General features: G+C 42.6%; 2 protein-coding genes across 4 annotated transcripts; one reads left to right on the forward strand and one right to left on the reverse strand.

Annotated features, from left to right (window-relative positions):
- The first annotated feature begins 515 nt into the window (after window positions 1-515).
- Window positions 516-18085, forward strand: LOC125723471 (AMP deaminase 3-like). 2 transcript variants are annotated; one of them, XM_049000060.1, is made up of 15 exons: window positions 516-688; window positions 4907-5129; window positions 5611-5788; window positions 6095-6260; window positions 6768-6987; window positions 7605-7734; window positions 9894-10088; window positions 10253-10384; window positions 11163-11326; window positions 12453-12579; window positions 12827-12990; window positions 13392-13512; window positions 13816-13989; window positions 14708-14818; window positions 15122-18085. In XM_049000060.1, the coding sequence occupies exons 2-15, from the start codon at window positions 4909-4911 to the stop codon at window positions 15296-15298; spliced, it is 2280 nt and encodes a 759-aa protein (XP_048856017.1). In that variant the 5' UTR covers window positions 516-688; window positions 4907-4908; the 3' UTR covers window positions 15299-18085. The 2 variants fall into 2 exon arrangements, with proteins under 2 accessions (XP_048856017.1, XP_048856016.1); XM_049000059.1 differs by lacking the exon at window positions 516-688 and adding an exon at window positions 812-1398.
- LOC125723472 (RING finger protein 141-like) lies at window positions 18075-22068 on the reverse strand. Of its 2 annotated transcripts, none has more exons than XM_049000061.1 (6): window positions 21991-22068; window positions 20986-21189; window positions 20766-20874; window positions 20475-20656; window positions 20176-20283; window positions 18075-19620 (listed from the first exon to the last, which is right to left on the reverse strand). In XM_049000061.1, the coding sequence occupies exons 2-6, from the start codon at window positions 21126-21128 to the stop codon at window positions 19470-19472; spliced, it is 693 nt and encodes a 230-aa protein (XP_048856018.1). In that variant the 5' UTR covers window positions 21129-21189; window positions 21991-22068; the 3' UTR covers window positions 18075-19469. The 2 variants fall into 2 exon arrangements, with proteins under 2 accessions (XP_048856018.1, XP_048856019.1); XM_049000062.1 differs by having other exon boundaries at window positions 21906-21993.
- Between the last annotated feature and the right edge of the window lie 1939 nt (window positions 22069-24007).

Raw genomic sequence — 24007 nt, forward strand, 5'->3', positions numbered from 1 at the left:
GGGTTGTTCCCTCCCCTCATGCCCATTGCTTCCGGGATAGGCTCCAGACCCCCCGCGATCCAGTAGGATAAGCGGTTTGGAAAATGGATGGATGGATGGATGAACTAAGCAGTACATTAGAAAACTCTTATTGTACCATTGTGCCCTTTTCTGTTTTGAAAATGTATTTGTATTGAATTGTGATCTATGCAAATTGGCAAGTTAAGCCATTCTTTATGAATGTCAAACGGATAACAGGAAGGCAGTCAATAGAAGGTAGTTAGCGTTGGTGATATAAACTTCCTTTTCAGTGCATTGATTCAGGAAGGGGTATGGCTTTCCACAGTAGGTCGTCATATGCGATTAGTCGATCACAGAAAATGTTATTGGCTGACCTCAACAAAGCAGATAAAAATAGCCCCCCACAGACTGCCTGAATAAACATTGTTGGCATTGTTGTAGGCTGCCTGCAACTTGTGCCCAGGCTCAGATCAGGCCGATGGTGAGCTGGGCAGGTAGGTATGCTGCGAGGCAGAGTCGGGTTACTTCCAGGAAATCTGGAGCTGCTGCAGTTGTTCCACAGGGATCAGAACAGAAGCTTAGACGTTGAGCGCAACAACAAAAAAACCAACAAACAAAAAAACACAATCCGGCGGATCCTCCGATCTCTGCGACTCCACGGCAGACGGCTGCAGTCCAGACCGATCAGGTAAATGGGAGAAAACTGGCATCTCGGCTCCATGCTTTTGCCGTTGTCATATTGCCACTCGCAGTGGTGGCTGGGTACAGGGAGGTGTGCTGCCGGACAGCACTGTGAGTGTCATTTCTCAGTCGGAGGTGAAGTTAGCGGTAAATTAGATGTTTCACAGGATAGCCACTTTTAGGTTGACAGAAGGGCTGCCACACAGCGAGCCAGGATTAGTCGAAGGATTACTTATTTTGAGCTGTAACATTAGGTGCTGTATTATACCACGTCAAGGTCAGAGCTGAGACTGAGTGCTCTGGAAAGCACGGGAGAAGGCGGCCACATGATCCTGCTCGGAGAAAACAGAGCCCGCTTACAGAGGGCAGCTCTCGGGCTCTGCTAGTGGCATTGCAGCTGCTTGCCATTTGGTGTCCAGCACTGGGCGCTCCTCTGGCAGTGACTGGGGGTGACACGGGGGCTCCCACTGCCTGTATCAACAGCCAATTGTTGCATACCTCATGGATTAGTGGCCCTGTCGACGCAGTGCCGTTGGCTTCTTAAAATAGAGACAGAGGGACACTCAAGGAAGTAAAAGCGCATCCAACCGTGGCAGGAGCCTCATAGTTTGAGAGGAGCGATCAGGAGTCACCCCCTAAAGGTACACCCTGGACAGAGACTCACATCGGGCTAGAGAGAACCGCACAGGCCAGGCATGGCGTTGACCAGTTCTGAAGGTAAGAGGGCATACTGCCTTTTTACAGCTGCCACTGCTGGGCCCTGAGCAAAGTGACCAGCTGGGGTTTATGCATGGGATGTGAGTATTCAGCATGCCCAGGAAAATAAGTGTATCGCTCCGAGGGTCAAGAAAAGGGGAACTGGAGGGACTGGATGTGTTTCCTGGCCACGGAAAAGCATGATGAAGTGTAAGTCCTTGAGAGAGACTGTGGTGAAATTCAGGCAGCCAGTAGTTAGCCTGTTTTCACTAAAATATGGCGATACAGGGGATGAGTCAGCGGTTCGGTGTGGCTGAATGAGTGCTGTGAGGGAGATGTGTAGCAGGGTCTTCTAAGGAGGTTGGGTTAAATCATTTATGCGAAGCCATTAGTGAATCAATACCGATTTATGAAACCGGGCCCCATTTCAAAAAGGAAAAGCGGGCACTTCTCTTTTAAGTGCCTTTATAAGCTTAACCGTTCATCCACTGTAGCCAAGGAGGAACGGATATGGAGCGTGCGCGACAGCATAGACGTGTGCGGTCATGTGTTCAGGGATCCTGTCAGGATCGTGGTCCTTCTAGAACAACCATGACATTCTCAGAAAGGGCAGGGCTTCTGTCTGATGATGCAAAGACGGCTGAGAGCACTGGAGAGGCTCAGATTCCGTGTCAACAGGGAAAGTTAATATAGTGCTGGCGGGCACTGGGACACCCGATCTTACCACTCAGGCACAGCTTCCAGGACAACTTGCATACAGCTGCAGCAACATGATGCAAACTACCATAGTGACCTACTCCATAGACAGTAGGAAGTCATATGCAACTTTCCCCTATTAACTACAGCTCTGTGTTGTGAGACCAATAAAGCATAAACCGTAGGTATCCCTTGTTTTGGATTAAATGCCACTTCTTGGAAACATTGATTTTCCTACTGGTGTCCTTTAGCTGTATATATTTCCCAATATTACAAAGAGAGGGTTTTGAATGTGGGACTCCACTGGAAGTGCTGTGAAAGAACTTCAGTGGAAAGATTTTGACCGAACTAAAGACTTTTAAAACTTCTGACAGTTTCCCCCCCAAGCACTGAACAGCAGAATGTAGCATCAAGGTCTTCAGAATAATTATGAGAAGCATGAGCACAGTCATAATGCTGTGCAGTGGAATCACTGATGCATCCCGAAGACAGCCCAGAGGAGCCCTGTCCTGTATTTTGCAAAGGTGCTTGTGTTTTGTCAAACAGATCTCACACTCAATGATCTACATAGTGATACGATAAAGGTGTATAGGTGCAATTATTTCCCCTCGCCTTTTGAAACATTACTGCATATATTTTTTGTGGGACGGTGCTTCTCATCCTGTGCCTCTTCTGGATGCACACAGCCAGTGACTTACAAACGTTCACTCAGTTGTAATTTAGCATCTCTAGCATGGATGCCCATTGCTACAGTTATAGAGCGGGTCACTAAGTCACCGTCACTGCAGACCGAGGAGCAACTTTAACTGTATGAGTTATATGGCTCTGCTAATCCAGTGCTGAATGTAACATGATGATGATGCGATTGCTGGAGTTACACAGCGTTAGATGAGGCAACAATCACTTGAGAACATGTTTATGATGGTAATTTAAGTAACAGGATTGCAAAATGGACAGGCTGTTATTACGTTTGACCTACATCTGTATTTACTGTTACTAGAATAACGTGTTGCCTTCCCTTGCAATAATGCTTATTAACGGAGATAGATCTAAAATTATAGATGACGTTTATATCGAACCATCCAACTGAGATAAATAATAATCTGGTACAGAGTCAGGGTCAATCTATCACCTATGACAGGATATACAGAGCACACTCTGTATGGCAAGTCAGTCCAGTACAGTGCACATACATACTTGCCATTTGGAAACATGTATTAGCGTAAAGAATGTCTTTAGACAGGGCTCCAGATGATGGCCTAAGATGGTCACCAGTGCGCCCACATTTTTTGTTTTGTGACTTGGTTTTCCATGATTGTCGCCAATGATCAGTGTCCCACTCAAGCGGAGAAAAAAAAAACAAATGTCTTAATTCTTTGATGAATCTCCTGCATCTGCCTGTTCTGCTACTGTCACGTGATTAAACCGTGAACATATACAGAAAAGCAGTGAGTTAGCTAGCTAAGGAAATTGTGAAAACAAAGCTAAAATCAGGAATTTCATTTCAGGAATTTGTTTTAGTGTAGTATGCGCAGTGTTTTTTCATCAAGAAGTATAATGTCAATAATTTTAATAACAGCATTGAATTAGGTATTTTCTGTTTGTTATATTTAAACTGGTGAAACCAGAGTACCTGAATGAATCCCACACTTGTACAAACACAAGAACATGCAAGCTGCTCACAAATGAAATCGACTCCAAATGCCTGGAGTTGTGAAGCCACTGTCTATCTTAACAGTAAGAGCTGTATGTGATTTTCATATGTAACTTCATAAAAACATGTTCAATGAAGACCTGTAAAGCTGTTATGTTTCCGGATTACTGTAAATAACAGGATGAGGCGGCATGGTGGTGCAGTGGTTAGCACTGTTGCCTCACACCTCTGGGACCCGGGTTCGAGTCTCCGCCTGGGTCACATGTGTGTGGAGTTTGCATGTTCTCCCCATGTCATTGTGGGGTTTCCTCCGGGTACTCTGGTTTCCCCCCACAGTCCAAAAAAATGCTGAGGCTAATTGGAGTTGCTAAATTGCCCATAGGTGTGCACGTGTGCGTGAATGGTGTATGAGTGTGCCCTGCGATGGGCTGGCCCTCCATCCTGGGTTGTTCCCTGCCTCATGCCCATTGCTTCCGGGATAGGCTCTGGACTCCCCCGCGACCCAGTAGGATAAGCGGTTTGGAAAATGGATGGATGGATGGATGTAAATAACAGGGTCTGCTAGCTCAAATACTGCTGCAGCTTTGAAACGTGAAGCAAAGATGTATGGAATGTAGATGGAAAGGTGTCCTTGAAATGGATATGTTCAGACAGCACTAGTCCAAGCCCATGTGGCACCTTGGATGAGCATCACCACCGGTGCCCCCCGTCACGGCTAAGTAAAATGGGCTGGCATGTGGCCTATAGGATTGACCACCCTTGTGTTCAGAAATATCTATACTGTTGTCATTGTGTGTATCAAGGTGAGTGAGAACAAAGGTATCATATTCTGGACTTTTGCTTGTTGTTTGATGATGTTTGATGCTTCCTTCCTGGATGTAACTCTAGTATTTTCTCTACTCCATGCTCACACTACATCAATATAATTTATGGCATTTTTAATTATATTTGGTTGTATAATGCTTGATATTCACACACTGCTTCTCTGTTCTGCACAGTTATTAACAATCATAGTTCTAAATATCATATTATGATCTAAGAATGTATTGGTAATGAATAAGATCTCGTTACTAAAGAAAATGGTTTGATTCCAAGTGCCTCTGTCTTAGGCTTGTGCTCTTGTAAGACGCATAACTTCGTTTCAGTTGTCAGTGAAGTTCCTGTGTCATATTCCTGCAGACATGCCGCGGCAGTTCCCCAAGATTTCCCTGAGTGAGGTAGATGAGGAGGTACGGCTGTTAGCCGAGAAGGTTTATGCCTCAGCGCTGAAGGAGGAAGACACCAAGGATGCCCTGTCCATGTTCTCAGTCCCCGAAGACTGCCCCATCGGCCTACAGCAAGCCAAGGACTACGAGCTGCTGAAGGAAATTGCTGAGCAGCAATCAGAAGAGAGTGCCAAAAGGTGGGCCTTTCTGCTGCCTAATGTCTGCTATAACCGAAGCATGAGCATCTGAGAAAGTCTTCAAGGGAGACTTAAAATATGCATCACTACTAGAGCTGCTCTTTATTCTATCAGTCAAGAGCAATTAGCGTCAGGAAGATCATCTATCCATTCACTTTACATAACTGCTTATCACAGCAATGCCAGGAATCACAGAGGAAGAGAATTGGTGCATCCTTTGTAGCTGGCCGGTCAAGTCCAGGGCACATACACACTCAGTCTTTCACCAAGAATCCAACCTAAAGTCTTAGACATGTGAGAATGGCCTTCAAGCTAAGTTACATCCCCCTTAAACACAAGTGGTACACAAAGCATTATTTACGAATGTTGTACAGGACGATCTGAAGTACAGACCATGCTAACTATTGGTTTGACTAACAGGAATCGAATTGTTTAGTAAGGTTAAGGTTTACCTGGGAATACCGTTTCATCATGTTCTCAGGAAGAAGAGTTTCAAGTTGATCCGATCACAGTCGATGTCCCTTCAGATCCCAGTCAGTACAGACTGGACCTTTTCTGTGGTATCTCCTCTGCTTTCTCCTGCCTCGACGTGCCCTTCTCTTCCTGACAACATCCCAGAATTCCAGAGGGTTACCATCAGCGGCGATTACTGTGCTGGCGTAAGACACCATAAATGTGCAGCTCTCTGTTATTTTCATTGGTTTCAACATTGTAGCCTTTGCTGGAATAAACAGCTGTCAGTCATCAACTGTCATCCAAAGCAAGGCCATTTAGCTACAGGACAGCATTGGAAGAATTAGGCTCCCTTGTGAAAGATTCAGAAAATAAGAATAACTAAATTTACTTAGATGAGATGTAAAATAAGGCAACCTTAACAGTAAAGATGTAGAGGGAGGAACTCCTTTTTATCTCTAGAATGGGTTTTAAAATTCTTTCTTAAAAGTTAACAGCCTTTCTGTCCCTAGATCACAGTTGAGGACTATGAGCAGGCAGCCAAGAGCTTGCTGAAAGCCCTATTCATTCGGGAGAAATACGCAAAGCTTGCCTATCACCAGTTTCCAAGGACCACCACTCAGTTCCTCCGGAGTGCTGAAAATGAGAAGTGGAGGGAAGAAGATGAAGTGCTACCAGGTAGAGTAGCTGCGTAGATTTGACTGGTCTTCAGCTGGAAAATGCTGAGACGCCGGATGACGGCAAACGGACTCCGGGAGGCTCCTGCCTCTCAGAAGACCAGAAATGACAGGAAACCCTTAAAATTATTTATTTGACACAAATGCTTTTGAAACGATTAGTTAGGAATCAGTAGTCTTGGCACATCACTTTGGTTCCACATCTGAGTGTTAATAAGTATGAACTTTTAACTCCCACTTTCCTCACCCTCAGTAAAATTTAATTCCCCTTAAATCTGGAACAAATCAGTTGTATCTGAGTTTTATAGTATTGCGCCATTTGAATGCCGTCACCCAATGATTTATAGCTCAGTTAAGTGAATGATAAGACTGAGCAGGTAAATGTTACTGTAGAGTGCAGCTCATGAGTGAGTTCATGTGTGGACTTCACTGTCACTAATACTTAATTCTACTATAGTACACAAAAAAGTGATTTTTTTTTTATTGATTGGCTATGATGTTGATGTAGACATCTGCCCTTGCCCTGAGGAGGGGGAGGACCCGTACAGCATGGTGGACATCCCAGAGAATTTAAATTACGAGCTGAAGATGAAAGACGGTATCATCAATGTTTACGACAGTGCTGAGACCCTGAAGCTGCAGCGGGCCCACAGCCTTCCCTATCCTGACCTGGAGACCTTTGCCATTGACCTCAGCCATGTCCTGGCCATGATCGCTGATGGACCCACGTGAGGGCACCCCAATACCCACCCCCTCTATGAGACACATTATATCTCACTCATTGACTTATAGCACTGTTTCCCAGTCCGATCCTTGCTTCGCTCCCTCCCAGCTCCCTGCCAGACAGTCCACATTATCGCTCACTCTCAGCTCCCAGTGTCCTCTAGGACCGGATTGGGAAACGCTGACATATAGTATATCTACATTAACCACGGCTACACATCACATAGTATTTCCTTCCTGTGTTTTTTTTATTCTTGACCTGTACAACTTCCGTTAGAAGAGTGTTTCCCAAACCTCATCCTATAGACCCCCAATCATTCCATGAGCTTTTAAATATTTCACCCAGTACACTAGATTAAACTAATTATGGGGTAATTATAATTACTTAATTAGTATAACTGGATTAACTAGTGACGAAACAGAAGAAATACATGGAATGACATGGGATGGGTGCCTGTGACTCAGAGCATTATTATTTGCCAGTCAAGAGTTCTGATCGAGAACTCCTTTGTTCCATTAAAATAACAAAATAAGATCAGACCAACTAACTAAAACTAGGGTGGTTCTAGTCGTCTCTTGTTGTGGAAGCGTAAGCGTCCATAAATCTCACTTATCATTGCAGGAAGACATACTGCCACAGACGCCTCAACTTCCTGGGATCCAAGTTCTACTTGCATGAGATGCTGAATGAGATGGCGGAGCTCAAAGAGCTGAAGGGGGTGCCTCACCGAGATTTCTATAACGTCAGGAAGGTAAGTACCTGTGCCTCTGATCCACCCCCATATTAATTCAGAAATTCACATCAAAAACTTATATCAAAACATGCATTTGTCTAATGTCCGTGTCTCGATTTTACTGTCTTATGTCTTTATACAGTGGGCATCTCTGACTAGAAATGTACTAAAAACATACAAAAAAATAACATTATAGAGATAATGTTAATAAATGGTAAGATAAATGGCGAGATGTGGAAAATATTGTACTTTATAACTGGTCCAATGGAACCAACCAGGATTATATACAACATTCACCAAAAATTCTTTCTTAATTATTGGCACCCCTGGTTCAGTACTTGCTGCAACCACTTCTGGCAAAGATAACAACATGGAGTGTTGTACTTTTTCTGTACTGAGTGACAAGGGTAAGGCACACGTTCCTCAATGCAGCTCCTTTCAAGATCAATCACATTGTTGGGTTTGTGGTTGTCAACTGCCCTCTTCAGTATTGTTGTCCCAGTTTCATTTCTGCATGGATTTTAAAAGGCTTTGAGTCACTGTATTGCTGGAACGTCCACCGTCGGCTTTGTGAGCTTTTTGGCAGAGGGAACCAAACCATCATCCAAAATTGCCTGATACTGGGTGGAATCCATTAAGCCACTGGTTTTAACCTGGTGCCCCTGAACCTCTAGATGTAAAACAGCCCCAAAACATCAGTGATCTACAACCATATTTTACAGTGGCTATGAGCTGCCTTTCCTAGGATGCATCTCCATTTTTGATTTCAAAGAAGCTGATGCTGATCTCACCAAAACATCCAGTTTTGGTCTCATATGACCACGGCAACTTCGTCCAGTGATCAAGAGTCTGCAGTTATGGAGGTGGCATCTGATGGTGCTTTTTGAATCCCCATGGTGACCCCAAGATGCCTCCAAGGCCTGTGATTCTTGGGGGTTTTTTGTTTTTGCTTTTTTCTCCGTCCTCCTTCCCACCCTGGAGGCAAAAATGCACTTGCATGCTTTACCTATCTGGTTTCCAGCTGTTCCATACTTTTCACGTTTTTGAATAATTGCCCTGACACTACTTAGTGTATCTTTCCTTGTTTTACACTATGTTTCATTATGGACTGTCCCTGTTTAAATTAATAAATAAAACAAAATGAAATATTTAGTCTTTTATGGATCATATTGTAGCCAATACCAAAGATATGAATGTCTATGATCATCTCTCTCTATTGAACTGCCACTTTTTTTGTTTTCTTCTGATGCTGAATGATATATGGATTTTGCCTGCATAGTATCTCATTGTTATACCCTAGCGGAACAGGAAGTGATGCAATCAATAAAGGTCAGGTCAGGTTGCTGAGCATGCACTGCTGCAGCGCGTTGCCACACCCACCACAGGACTAGACACCTCAGGATGGTACCCCCCCAGGGAGACACGTGGTCCAGTCTCACCCTTCAGAAATGACTGTCTATCTGCTGTAACCAGGTGTTACGTGGGCGTCCCCTAGGCCTGGTTCAGCCCCTTGGGTCCTCAGCCATGAGGATCCTGTGAGCCGGATCACTCTCAGGGAAACGCGCCACATGGCTGTAGTGCCGTAACTGACGCTCCCTCACAATGCAGGTATAGTGCCTCATTCGGGACTCCTCTAGCAAACACTTATTCCACGCAAAGTCAAACCAGCGGTACCCAAGGATTCTCTGAAGAGACACTTAATTGAATTTCATTCCTGGTTTAAATTTTGCAGATTTTATTTACAATAATCTTTAGGGGTGCCATTAATTATGAATCCTTTAATTTGATGAAATGAATAAATCATTTTGGTTGAGTCAATGGAACATTAATAAACTATGATATTTTTTGCATCGTGGCATTTCCAGTTTATAATGTTATCATTTAATTTTTACAGTAATATTTAGTGCAATTCCAGTCGTGAGGCATGACATTTAATTTAATTTCAGTGCCCCATGCATCACAGAGTTGAGATAACAGTAAAGACACTTTGATCGATGGAACCTTTTGAGCAGCAAATAGATACATTCAGAAGCTGCTTGGAGTTCACATATTAGCAAAAACTGGGGAAAAGTATACTGCAGTATTCAGTATGATTTATTAGCATGATTCTCGTTTTCGTGTGTTTCCACAATTTCAGTATGTCTGAGTTGAACTCTTGGTGTCTTTTGGCTATTCAGGTTGACACACATATCCATGCAGCAGCCTGCATGAACCAGAAGCATCTGCTCCAGTTCATCCAGAACACCTACAAGATGGAGGCAGACCGAGTGGTACAGCAAAAGGGAGGGAAGAAGATGACCCTCAAGGAGGTCTTTGATAATCTGAACATGGACCCCTATGATCTCACTGTGGACTCCTTGGATGTGCATGCTGTAAGCACATCAGGTCTTGAGTGGAATATGTTGAATTACACGTTTAGGTTAACCAAAGTAACCTTTGTTATCTTGCCATAACAATGTCATTCCATGAAATATTTTCAACCTGTAATCGTTCGCATTAGAGGTATCTGCAGCTCATTCTTTCTCTCACTTTTTAGGGCAGACAGACATTTCATCGGTTTGATAAATTCAATTCCAAATATAATCCAGTGGGGGCCAGTGAACTCAGAGAGATCTACTTGAAAACTGACAATCACATTCAAGGGGAGTACTTTGCACGTCTTATTAAGGTAAGAAAGGATTAGTAGCTTAATTCAGTAAAAATATTGCAAATTTATTGATTGTATAACAAAAATCTCTAGTTTATTCATTTGTTTACAAAAACTGTATGATGTTACATTATGTATGATGTACATTAGAAAAAAATTAGTAATAAGGAATAGTTTATTTCAGATAGCAGTAAATTATAGTTTTAAAAAAACTCCCAGGAAAAAAGTTAATTGACAGCAGTCTTACTGGGTGCTTTTTAAATAGTAACACCTTTCCAATAACATAAAATACGAAATATTTGTTTTTAGTGTCTCTTTGTGAGACAATAACTATAGTATAGTTACTTATAGCCGAATGACAAGAACAGAACTAGTTGAGTAAGTCAAAAAAAAATGACACTTAATAAGAAGAAAATGTCTGTGTGGAAGATATGTGCAGATATGTTAAGCATTGCTTGTCAACAGACTTTTGTTATGAAATTAATAAATTTGAGACATTTTTACAGAATTAAGCAAGCGCCCCGAGACTTTCTGTGAGCACTGTGTGTGATATGTGTATCATCTGTCAGGGGTTTTAATGGGATGAAGAAGATGCAAAAGTCACTAAACCAAATACCCTGACATATACATAAATTTAGTCATGTTGTTTATAACTTGCTCTTTCGATATTGTATGTTTGCAGATACCCTAAACCAAACCCACTAGCTTTATGGATGTCATCATAAAATTGTGTTACCCACAGAATGAACGTGCTGGTGGTAAGAATTTGCTCATTGCTCCCTAAACCTGTGTTTGGTAGGAAGTGGCTCACGACTTGCAGGAGAGTAAATACCAGTATGCAGAACCGCGGCTTTCCATCTACGGCCGGGCCCCAGAGGAGTGGGAGAACCTGTCCAAGTGGTTTATTCAGCACCGGGTGCATTCACCCAGCATGAAATGGGTCATCCAGGTGCCAAGGATTTAGTAAGTGCTTCAGCCCCCGAATAACTACACATTCTGGTCTCTCTGAGATCATTTAAACTCCATTAATTGTTTCACGCCATTATGGAAGGAATTTACAATTGTATACATTTACACAGCATGATATTTCACTAGAGCAATTCAAGTGAAATACTTTGCTAAAGGGCATGGCGGCCCCTGTAAAGTGTGTTCTTAAGTGATAGGCGACCTACTGACAACTTTTTATTTTGTCATTGGTCTGTAACAGCCTGAGGTGACAATCACAGTATTATGTAAACATTTAGCAGTAGTTCTTCTAGAAAGAATTTACAAGTTAATTGAAGGGACACCTTTGGTAGACTTGTAACATGCTTAACTGGGCTCAAAAGTTATTTGACGGTGAATCGCACCCTTAAATTCTGATCCATCCTGAAACTTTGATAGCCCATTTCCCCCCTTGCTGTACTGTTGATTTATTAAACACATTTTTTTTCATATTCGTCATTTAATACTGCAGCTAGTTTCACATTTCTTTTCACACACACCTGTCATTTCTTTACGCACAATTAGTTTGTCTCGTATTAATATTGTGTTACTCGTGGCCATAAGTGGAAATTAGCGGGAGAACATTTTAAAATGAATTTGAGGAAGCACTTCTTTACACAGCGTGTAGTTAGAGTATGGAATAGCCTCCATGTTAGTGTAGTGCAAGCTGAAACCCTGGGTTCCTTTGAATAAGAGCAACATAAGGTTTTAACTGTGAGCTATTAGTTAAGTTCTCCCCAAATGAGCTTGATGGGCCGATTGACCTCCTCTCGTTTGTTAATTTCTTATATTCTTATGTTCTTATGTGTATTATGTATATGTATTATATATTATGTGAGATATGTATATGCAGTATTAATGTATATCTTTATGTTGTTTCCTATTTCTTTCGTGAAAGAATCAGCAGTTATTGAACATACCGATTATTACATATATTTTATTTCAAGTTAGTCTGTATCACTGAGATTTATGAATAATTACTTAGGAGGTAAGTCAATAGTGAACAAAGCTGGCCTTTATTCAGCTGGAACATGAATTGACTTTCCGTTGGTTACCATTTAATACTTGGGAATAATCACCTGAAAACCAATATTTTCTCTTTCAGTGACATTTTCAAGTCCCGAAAGTTAATACCTAACTTTGCAAAGATGCTGGAAAATGTCTTCCTCCCTCTTTTTGAGGCCACCATTAACCCTCAAAAGCACAAAGAGCTGCATGTCTTCTTGAAATATGTGAGTAGAAGTCACTCAACTCTGATTCCTGATATCGTAGATACAAAGGGATTGAAATCACCATTGTGACTCAGAACTGGTTAAATAGACAGCTGATAAAGTGAAGCTCTTCTCAGTAGTATATTTGCTGCTTTTTATATGGTAAACATTCAGAGGCGTTAAGCAGAGAGGATGAGCTTTTTGTATGAACCCTCCCAGCTAGTCTTTTGAGCCCTTTCCTTCTGAGCCCTTACTCTTCCTTGCACAGGTGACAGGTTTTGACAGTGTAGATGACGAGTCCAAGCACAGTGACCACATGTTCTCCTACAAAAGCCCCAAACCCGAAGAGTGGACCATAGACAGCAACCCACCTTATAGTTACTACCTCTTCTACATGTACGCCAACATCATGGTGCTCAACAACCTCCGGAAGTAAGTGTTTGATGACCTCTTTCGAGCTGAGCTCTTGGGACATGTGCCTAATAGAAAACATGTAGGTTATCTTCTTTTTTAAAAAAAAAAACTGTCGCATTAAATTTAAATGCATTAATACTATTTATAAATGGGTTTTTAATAGTCTTCAATGTGTAACACATCGGGATTCTAGTCCTATAGCCTCAGAACTCAAACTTGTTTACAGTAGCTGTACTCTCAGTAAAGTGCAGCAGATCTGTTGGGTTCATTGTTTCCTCAGTCATAGGCTAAATTAGTGCAGGAAGTACATAATTCTTCAATTCACCATAAAGGCTTCACCACGTAAAACTTCCTTGCTCTTCATTATGTGATGAACTTCTTCATTATATTAAAGTTCTCATTCTCTGGACGCTTCTTAGGGAGCGAGGCCTCAACACCTTTCAGTTCCGGCCGCACTGCGGTGAGGCAGGCTCCATCACTCACCTGGTCTCGGCCTTCCTGACCGCCGATAACATATCCCACGGCCTCAACCTGAAGAAGGTGGGCTGCTGCCTCGCAGAGCTGATACCTGCAGCCGATGTCTTCTTTTCATGCCTTCTCCAAACAGCTCTGCTGTCTCAAATTGCTCTGCAGACAGCTATTTATGCTGGGAATTCTGCAAGGTCCTAAGAATAGTATCCGAGCTTTAGGGGTAGTAAGCTCATTACTGGCAGGACAAACAAACAAGTACCTCTTACAGGTGTGATATTGATAGCAGACAGAACTGCTGAAGTCATCACTGGTGTGGTGCGGGTCAGGAGGCTCGTAAAACTGAGAGTGTTTGGCGTGTCCCTTTTCCTCCAGAGCCCCGTGCTGCAGTATCTATACTACCTGGCCCAGGTGCCTATCGCCATGTCCCCGCTCAGCAACAACAGCCTTTTCCTGGAGTACTCCAAGAACCCGCTGAGGGAGTTCCTGCACAAGGGGCTGTGTGTGTCCCTGTCTACTGATGACCCCATGCAGTTCCACTACACCAAGGTGAGAGACTGTCAGATGGCGGCAGACAGGAAGCCCACGACTATGCGATGTGAACCGCACAGTCTCAAAAGTACACATACACTGTAACACTGCTCACAGACAGTCCTCGGACGCTTGCTCTATTCAATAAAAATATTGCAGATTTATTGGTTTCATAACGAAAGTCCATTGATGAGCAATGTTTAACATCCGCACATCTTCTGCACAGACATTTTTATATCATATTTCTTTGACTGACTCATTCAGTTCTGTTCTTGTCATTTTACAATAAATTGCTATTGTAGTTATTGGCTCCCAAAGCGATACTAAACACAAATGTTTGGTGTTTTATGTTATTGCAAAGATGTTACCTATTATGACAATGAAGTTCTTAACCCAGAACAGCTCTTTTAGAACTATATTTTGGGTTTCAGTTTATTAGTACTTGAAATAAATGTTTTAGTTAAAACTACTGCTTGTTTCTAATGTGATATACAAGCGAGTGCCCAAGACTTTCTGTGAATATTGTATTAGTCAGAGGTATTAAACTCACAGTTTCTTACGGTTGTGCTTTATTTCGTAGACATATAAGGAATTGTTCATTTTAGTCTCTGCAAAAAAACACATAAACAAGGTGGATCTGTTGGGGGTTAAGCTTAGGGTTAGGGTTAAGTTTAGGGTTAGGGTTAAAGTCGCATGGCGGGGAGATGGGGTGTGACCACGCACTGGCACCTTGCAGGAGGCGCTGATGGAGGAGTACGCCATCGCAGCACAACTGTGGAAGCTCAGCACATGTGACGTCTGCGAGATCGCCAGGAACAGCGTGCTGCAGAGCGGCCTCTCGCACCAGGTGGGCGGGCGGCGGGTCAGTGCGCCTCGTCGATGTCTAGTTGCCCCATCTGCATTTGGATCATGTTACTAGTGTGACTGCAAGTTAATCACAGCATGGACTAGATTGCAGAGTCATCGCTCAACCTCAGATCCTGTCATTCGAGACAGGAGCTATACCCCTGTGTTGTGTTTTTATATATTCCCCTAGAGATAAGGTCAGCCGCACACTGCCATGTCCCACAGGACGCCTACCTGTGACTGCGATCAAGCATGGTGTTATAAGGCCAGATCTAAAGAGACATGTCCGTGACCCTTCTTGCAGGAGAAGAAGCACTTCCTGGGAGTGAACTACCTGAAGAACGGGCCGGAGGGAAACGATATCCGGCGGACCAACGTGGCCCAAATCCGCATGGCTTACAGGCACGAGACGCTGTGCAACGAGCTCAGCTTCCTGGTAGATGCCGTCAAGTCGGCTGCTATTGTCGCGCAGTCACAGTAACTACAGCTTGTCACAAGCAGACTGCTGCCTTGTGCGATGAGGCCAGATTATTCAGTAGCTGCTCACGTCCGCTTTGATTGCCGTGCTAAAGCCAAATAGAGAGAAATGCAGGCGCTACGCCTCTGCTTGAACATTAGAAATATAGCCAAATACACAAATGCATGCACACTGTATATTGTACATATAAGGCTTTATGATGGTCATTTATTTTCAACTCTTTGATTAAACATTTTATTAATTTTTGTACATTTCATCCTTAAAAAGGGGATGTGGGCTTTATCCAGTTAATCATCAGTGCAGGCAGACTGAGACTCTCACTTTGACTGAGTGAGGAAATACTTCACCAGGACAAGCCAACTGCACAGGCCAGCCTACTGTAGTCCTACAGGATGGAGCATGATAACACCATGACCTACTGTGCTGCAGGTCTCCAGTTTAAAACCACTCTGAGGAGGAATTTTACTTCTGAGGGAAAAAATGCAGCACTGCATTTCCTCCTTACAGATTTTATGCTTGCTAAACATTTCCTTTGTTTATTCTGCAACATAGCCTGAATGAATCTTTACATTCATTAGATGCATTAAGTGGCCACCTGCATGTAAATTGACATTCTACACCGCAGTTCAAAAATTTGGGATTACTTAGAAATTTCCTTGTTTTCCATGAAAACATACGTGATGTGAGTTTGAATAGGAAATACCGCTGAATAGATAGAAAATAGTCATTGACAAAGTTAGAAATAATTGTTTTGTTCTTCAAATTCTGTTTTCGTTAGAGTCCTCCATTTGTCGCAATTACAGCCTTATAGACCTTCTAGACATCAGTTTGTTGAGGTAATCTGATGAGATTTCACCCCGTACGTCCTGAAGCAAGCTGGATTGGCTTGATGGGCATCTCTTATATACCATTCGGTCAAGCTGCTCCCATAACAGATCAATTGAATTGAGATCCGGTGACTGTGTTGGCCTCTCCATTATAAATAGAAGACCAGCTGACTGCTTCTTCCCTAAATAGCTCATACTTAGATTGGAGCTCTGTTTGGGTCATTGTCCTGTCGTAGGATGAAACTGGCTCCAATTAAGTGCCATCCACAGGATATAGCATGGCGTTGCAAAATGGAGTGATAGCCTTCCTTCTCCAAGATCCCTTTCACCCTGTACAAATCTCCCACTTTACCATCACCAAAGCAGCCCCACACCATCACATTGCCTCCACCTTGCTTGACAGATGTCATCAAGCACTCCTCCAGCGTCATTTAATCTGATCTGCATCTCCCAAACGTTCTTCCTTGGGATCCGAACACCTTAAACTTAGATTCATCTATCCACAGCACTTTTCTCCTTTCTTCCTCTGTCCATGTCTGTGTTCATTTGCCCATCTCAGTCTTGCCTTTTTATTGGCCATTCTGAGATTCTGCGGCTTTTTCTTTGCATTTCTGCCTAGACGGCCAGCATCCTGGAGTTTCCTCTTCACTGTTGATGTTGAAATTGGTCTTTAGCAGATACTATTTAATGAAGCTGCCAGTTGCCTATGAGGCATCTGTTTCTCATACTACAAGCTCTGACGTATTTATCCTCTCGCTCAGTTGCGCACCTGGGCCTCCCTCTCTCCTTTCTATTGTGGTTAGAGTCAGTTTGTGCTGCTCTGTGAAGGGAGGAGTACACAGCATTACACGAGATCTTCAGTTTCCTGCCAATTTTTCACATGAAACAGCCTTCATTTTCAGAAGAAGAATAGACTGATGAGTTTCGGAAGAAAGTTCTTTGTTTCTGACCATTTTGAGCTTGTAATCAAACCCACAATTGCTGATGATACTCAACTAGTCCAAAGAAAGCCAGTTTATTTGCTGCTTTAATCAGCACAACAATTTTCATCTGTGCTAATATAATTGCAAAAGGGTTTTCTAATCATCAATTAACCATTTAAAATGATGAACTTGCATTAGCAAACACAACATTCCACTGGAACAACGGACTAATTGTTGCTGATAATGGGCCCCTGTACATATACCATTAAAAACAGGCATTTCCAGCTATGATTAACATGAACAATGTTTACACAGCATTTCTGATGAATCACATGTTACTTTAATGGACAAAAAAACATGCTTTTTTTTTACAAAAGCAAGGAAATTTCTATGTGACCCCAAACTTTTGAACAGTACTGTACATACACTTGACTGCACTGCTTCTCGTCATCGCTGGTTGAGGTAAAGAAATTGTTCCTGACCACAGCATCTACCCTTTCCTTGTGCTACAAGCTGCATTTTAACTACACTGATCTCAACTATTTGGCATTCTTATGCACAATGCATTTTATATGAATATATGGACACATTCGTAAGTGTTACTGCCAATGCGAGAGACAATGTAAATACTTTTGTTCATTGCAAGATGTAATAAGGTTAGAAACCACCTCATGACACATTTTCCATTGTCCATAACTTTATACCAACAACTAAACTTCATTGAGTTTTCAAGCAAGTACTTTTAGCTTCTTTTCAGGTAGAAAATACATTTTAAAACAAGTTCTTTTTGGTATGAAAAAGGATGAATAGAAACAGTAGGAAAACAGATTTGTAAAAGAAATAAACTAAACATCTGTAGGTATGTGTTTTATATTTAAACACAAGACAAATACTGTGAAGATGGGTTTGAACATTTTATCATGCACTCAGATAAGTAAATGACTTTTGTATGATCTAAAGAAAATGCAGATTCAAATATTTGCAAATGCAAGTGTACCTATATCTAATAATTAAAAAATAGCATATTGCTAAATTATAAAGTGTACTTTATTTTTCTACAAAATAAGATGACACTGAGCACAACCCATTGTCTTTTCCATCAGTGAAATACATAGATATTTCAAAAATCACATATTAAGATTGTAGCAAAGGTTACAAGGCGGACAAGGGAGCCACCTAGAGGTTAAACGTATTCCTTTTAATAACGATAAAAAACGTACATCGGCAAACAGCATGCTTTCTCGTTAAGGTAAGCAGGACATGGCTCTACGCATTTCCGAAGTGCAATTATAAAGGAAACTCACATTCATACATAATGTTTTATATAAATATATAAGTGGTTTTGGTAGTTTTAAATTAGTCTTTTAAAATAAGTGTGCATCTTATCAAAAGAAATACATTATCCACAATATTTAATTAAAAATTCCCTTTTAGTTTAAAGCCAAAATCTGTCAGTTGTAATAGAAACGTGTATTTCCACATTCTGAATTTCAGTCTCCCCCTCCACTTCAATAATGTCCTTTTCACATTTACATTTAGCGTTTAGGCAAACTTACCATTTTAAAACAAAACACCTACTGACATTTCTGGAAAATTATACAACAATATGTAAGAATAATGTTGCCCCAAAAGTAATAATTAAAATTCTGAAATATAAAGCAACCAATTTTTAGAATTAAGATATCTAGAAACAAATTTCAACATTAATACCAGGAAGTATTTTCTGCAGCATGCACACAAATCCTGGCTTCTTTCATAAATGTAAATATGAATTTCCATTATTCCCCATAAAGCTTCAAATCACATCGATCAAATCCCACTTATAACTGCATTAGGGATGTTTTGGGGGAGAAACCTCTAGATTTAATAATGGAAGGTTTTTTGTTTTTGTATATGACAGTGAACCAGCTATTTATTAGACTGCCGTTCAAAGTGAGCTTCCCATTATTTACACACTGAATCGCTGGAGAAGCACCAACAAGCTTCTCGCATGGGTCTCGGCAGCCACTGGGCCTGCAGGGGGTCATTTAAGCTTTTTCGTTTACTGCCAAAAATACAGCAAAATCCAAACCCTCCTCAGTCATACTGAAACAACTGGGACAAAAATTCATTTCGTCTGATGTTCCAGTTCCAACTGAGAGAAAAAAAAACTCTACAAATTACAAAGACTTGGGTCAACTGATGTGCATATCTCAGTGTACAGAGCTTTAAAGGTTGAACAACCTATGTGCATTTCATATAAAAGAATTAAAAACACACACACACACACAAAACATAGTTCCCTCATAATGAGGCTACTGTCCAATTCACATTTGAGTAGCAATTACAGTGGTAGACGAGGCAGTGCTGAACTGAATGAAAACTCAAATTCATAAGGTCTTAAAACAATGGAGTATGAACATAAGCAATTAGGTTTCTGTTTATTTAAGGTCTGTGTGGAGTTCCAGCTTCATCTGCCAAGTTGAGGATATAACCCGCTATATCCTCCTCCGTGGGGGCGTCAGACATGACCCATGACTCGTTGGCGGCGGTCACTTGTAGGCGGCAGATTGGGCAGTTCCTGCTGTGGTCGCTCCTGTTCAGTAAAACGCAGCACAAATTCCATCCCGTCACTTACACTATATATTGGCTTCTCATCAGGTTTCACACAGCTTCCAATCATCTCGAAATTAGTGCCGCACAAGGCAGCCGGATGTCTGCTGGAGCCCCAGGGAGTATGAAGCTAGCTCCCTTAATGCACATCCCCACCCACTGGCCCATTTTCACGCTGCCAATCGAAGCCGCCATGCCGCGTGGCTTGCATAGTTCGTGAGAAAGCTCAGCGCCAATGACCAGTAAATCACAGTCCAAATTCATGAAATGAGGTGCTGAAGGCAGCCCGGGAATCGCAGCCAATATTCCCCTCTCTTTCAGGGGAAACAGGCCAACTTCCTGCTCTGGGTCTCCACTGGAGAGTAATAGAGTCTAGGTAATAAGCATATGAAGGGCTCTTTTAAAAAGAGACCCCACCGGTACCAGGCATCCCACACTGAACAGAGAATATGCAGAGTACAGCATGACACTTGATGAGAGCAGACCTGGAACTCACTGCCTGCCTTTTATTAAAGGTTGTGAAAGAGGTGACTCTTACCACTTATCGATGCACTTCTGACAGAAGCTGTGGGTACAGGGCAATATGAGGTCAGCCTTCCCATCCATACAGATACAGCACTCCTCCTCATCTGTCAGCTGTTTCACCCTGTTTAAAGCACACACACATATACAGATAATGTAAGCAAACGCACTCTCCTTACTAGAACCATACCAACTCTATGAAAATGGATTTCATCAGTTTGTAAATGACACTTCGTGGCCAAATCTGTTTCATGTCATGCTCTAAAAACAGCCTTGACACTACACATCCAAGGGTCATTTCCTTATAGGCATTACCTGCCCATCCACATGCTGGCCTGGCAGGAGTCTGTGGAGGCTAAGGGTACAGAGGGTCCCCCAGAGCAGCCTTCTACCGAGAGAACCTCTGCCGCCTGGCCAGTGATGTCTTTGTACAGCTGGATGAACTGGTAGAGGTTCATGATGCGCGAGGCCTCCACCATGCCGTTCTCCTTGTTTATCTGCCATCACGCAGGTCATGCACAGTCAGCAGAAGCTCTCGAAACCATTTCAACAGGAACGCAACAGCCCCCCCCCCCCCCCCCCCCCCGACCCCATGACATCACTCACTTTCGTACAGACTATCCTCACTGCGACCTTCCAAAGAGCTGAGGCATCCGATCCTGGCTGAACTTCAAAAAGCAAATGCTTCGGCTGCCCGACAGCCAGCTTGGCTGTTCTGAAGTGTCAAAACACAAACACCGAGGCTAAAAATCCTCAGTAACATGCAGTAAACAGATGACTGTCATCTGGAGTTTGACCCTCTTAAAGCCACAGCAGGACAGCTTACACATCATTGAGTTCTGCCACCCGGCCCAGGAACTCTTCATAGGTGAGGTAGCCGCTGTCACGCACCAGCAGGGCATGCTTCACCACCTTCTCAGGCAGCCTATTGATGACCGTCTGCGTTTGACCGGAGATCTGCTGGCCCATTCTGGGTCCACCAAGGAAACGCCAGTGTAGTGAGGTTAGGTCTCATTTAAGACGGTGTCATCTAGACGGGGCGCATACAACACCGGCGTTCAGCACAAAGACTGAGACTACACAGAATCACCAGCATTTCAGACCAAGTTTTATTTCACTCATCGCTATAACCATTTACATGTCCTTGGAGGTAAACAAAAAAACAAAAACAGTACGTTTGAGATATTAACCAGAATATACAGAAATTGCGCCACCAGTTATGATTCCACATCAATATTGCATTTTAGTACAAAAATGAACCAACACAGAGAACCGTTTCCAATGCTATGCAAATTAGGACTGCCGATGATACCGTAAGTGAGATGCAACGTCAGGCAAGCTCCGAAATAAATCCACATAACAAAAATGCTCATTTATATCAGCTGTTGACACGAACAGGTACGCGCATCTGCGCACAACACTAGTACGAGTAAGCGGCGTTTAATTTATGCTTAAATATATACACAATATTACAGAAGCAAATGGCCATATATAAAGCAATAAATCAACTACAATAGTATGAAACAGTAAATAACAATAACATCAATAAACCGCAACAAACTACGTTGCAAATGGTAATACAACGGCGGAAAGCTTCTGTAAAATTCTGTAAAGATTTTCAAAGTATTAGCATTTATGCAAAACCACGGAAGCGTCCGAACAGATACAGAGGCCGCATTTACAACTAAGGCATAAAACTCGATTTTATACGGGGGGAAAAGCCGTAAAATTGCCCGCCTGAGTGACCTGAACCAGAAAAAGAGACGACAAGGATTCCCGTTCACGAGCAGCCCATCAGACAAGCGCAGTTTCCCTGAAAATACTCACACACCTTGTAACACAGAGGTACTGCAGCAGAGCAGTCACTGGCGCTGCTACGCCAAGAAGGCCGCTGCAAATCTGATACAACTTCTGCATAATCTGATAGCGTCATCTAGTGGTGGGATGTGAGAAAGCCCTGGGACCGCAATTACGTCATCAATGTATCTTTAACGTAAAGGTGTCATTTTTTTATTAGTAAAATGTAATATTTATGTAAATGTCTGCTCCTGAATTATTACTCAGATTCCAACCGTTTTTTCGAGAAGACACAGAAATACATACATGGGCCTTGCTAGAGATTTTGGGGCCATTAAAGCATATATTATACTGAACAAAAATATAAACGCAACACTCTTGTTTCTGCTCCCATTTTTCATGAGATGGACTTAAAGACCTACAATTCATTCCAGATACACAATATTGCCATTTCTCTCAAACATTTCTCACAAATCAGTCTAAATGTGTGATAGTGAGCACTTCTGCTTTGCTGAGATAATCCATCCCACCTCACAGGTGTGCCACATCAAGATGCTGATCTGACATCATGGGTAGTGCACAGGTGTACCTTATACTGCCCACAATAAAAGGCCACCCTGGAATGTGCAGTTTTTTGCTTTATTGGGGGTCTGGGGACTCAGAACCGGTCAGTATCTGGTGTGACCACCATTTGCCTCATGCAATGCAACACATCTTCTTCGCATAGAGTTTATCAGATTGTCAATTGTGGCCTGTGGAATGTTGGTCCACTCCTCTTCAATGGCTGTGCGAAGTTGTTGGATATTAGTGGGAACTGGTACACGCTGTCGTATACGCCGGTCAAGCACATCCCAAACATGCTCAACGGGTGACATGTCCGGTGAGTATGCTGGCCATGCAAGAACTGGGACATTTTCAGCTTCCAAGAACTGTGTACAGATCCTTGCAACATGGGGCCGTGCATTATCTGTCTGAGTGGCTGGTCTCAGACGATCTTGGAGGTGAACCTGCTGGATGTGGAGGTCCTGGGCTGGTGTGGTTACACGTGGTCTGCGGTTGTGAGGCCGGTTGGATGTACTGCCATATTCTCTGAAACGCCTTTGGAGATGGCTTATGGTTGAGAAATGAACATTCAATGCACGAGCAACAGATCTGGTTGACATTCCTGCTGTCAGCATGCCAATTGCACGCTGCCTCAATGCTTGTGGCATGTGTGGCATTTTGCTGTGAGACAAAACTGCACATTCCAGGGTGGCCTTTTATTGTGGGCAGTATAAGGTACACCTGTGCACTACCCATGATGTCAGATCAGCATCTTGATGTGGCACACCTGTGAGGTGGGATGGATTATCTCAGCAAAGCAGAAGTGCTCACTATCACACATTTAGACTGATTTGTGAGAAATGTTTGAGAGAAATGGTAATATTGTGTATCTGGAATGAATTGTAGATCTTTAAGTCCATCTCATGAAAAATGGGAGCAAAAACAAAAGTGTTGCGTTTATATTTTTGTTCAGTGTATATATAATATTGAGTCCCCAGTCCAGACCAATCCGGATATTTTCCTTTTGGGGCCCCTTGTAATCATCCTAACTCCCCTCACCTTATGGTACGAGGCGGGGAACAACCCAGGATGGGTTGAACCCAGTTCATCGCAGGGCACACTCACACACCAGTCACTCACACATGCACACCTACGGGCAATTTAATAACTCCAATCAGCCTCAGCATGTCTTTGGACTGTGGGAGGAAACCGGAGTACCCGGAGGAAACCCCATGATGACATGGGGAGAACATGCAAAATCCATACACACGTAACCCAGGCGGAGACTCGAGCCCAGGTCCCAGAGGTGTGAGGCAACAGTACTAACCACTGCACCACCATGCCACCCCAGTTATTATGATGTCCATTTATAATCATGTCCATCATCCAAATTACTATGGGGGAACCTGTTGCTTGACTTCTTTGACTGCACCACTACGACAGCATAAAATGTTGCTTAATTAATATGACCTAATTCTTTTACTAGACAAATTACATATCCATAAATG

Source organism: Brienomyrus brachyistius, unplaced genomic scaffold (genome assembly GCF_023856365.1).
Source record: "Brienomyrus brachyistius isolate T26 unplaced genomic scaffold, BBRACH_0.4 scaffold49, whole genome shotgun sequence".
Classification (NCBI taxonomy): domain Eukaryota; kingdom Metazoa; phylum Chordata; class Actinopteri; order Osteoglossiformes; family Mormyridae; genus Brienomyrus; species Brienomyrus brachyistius.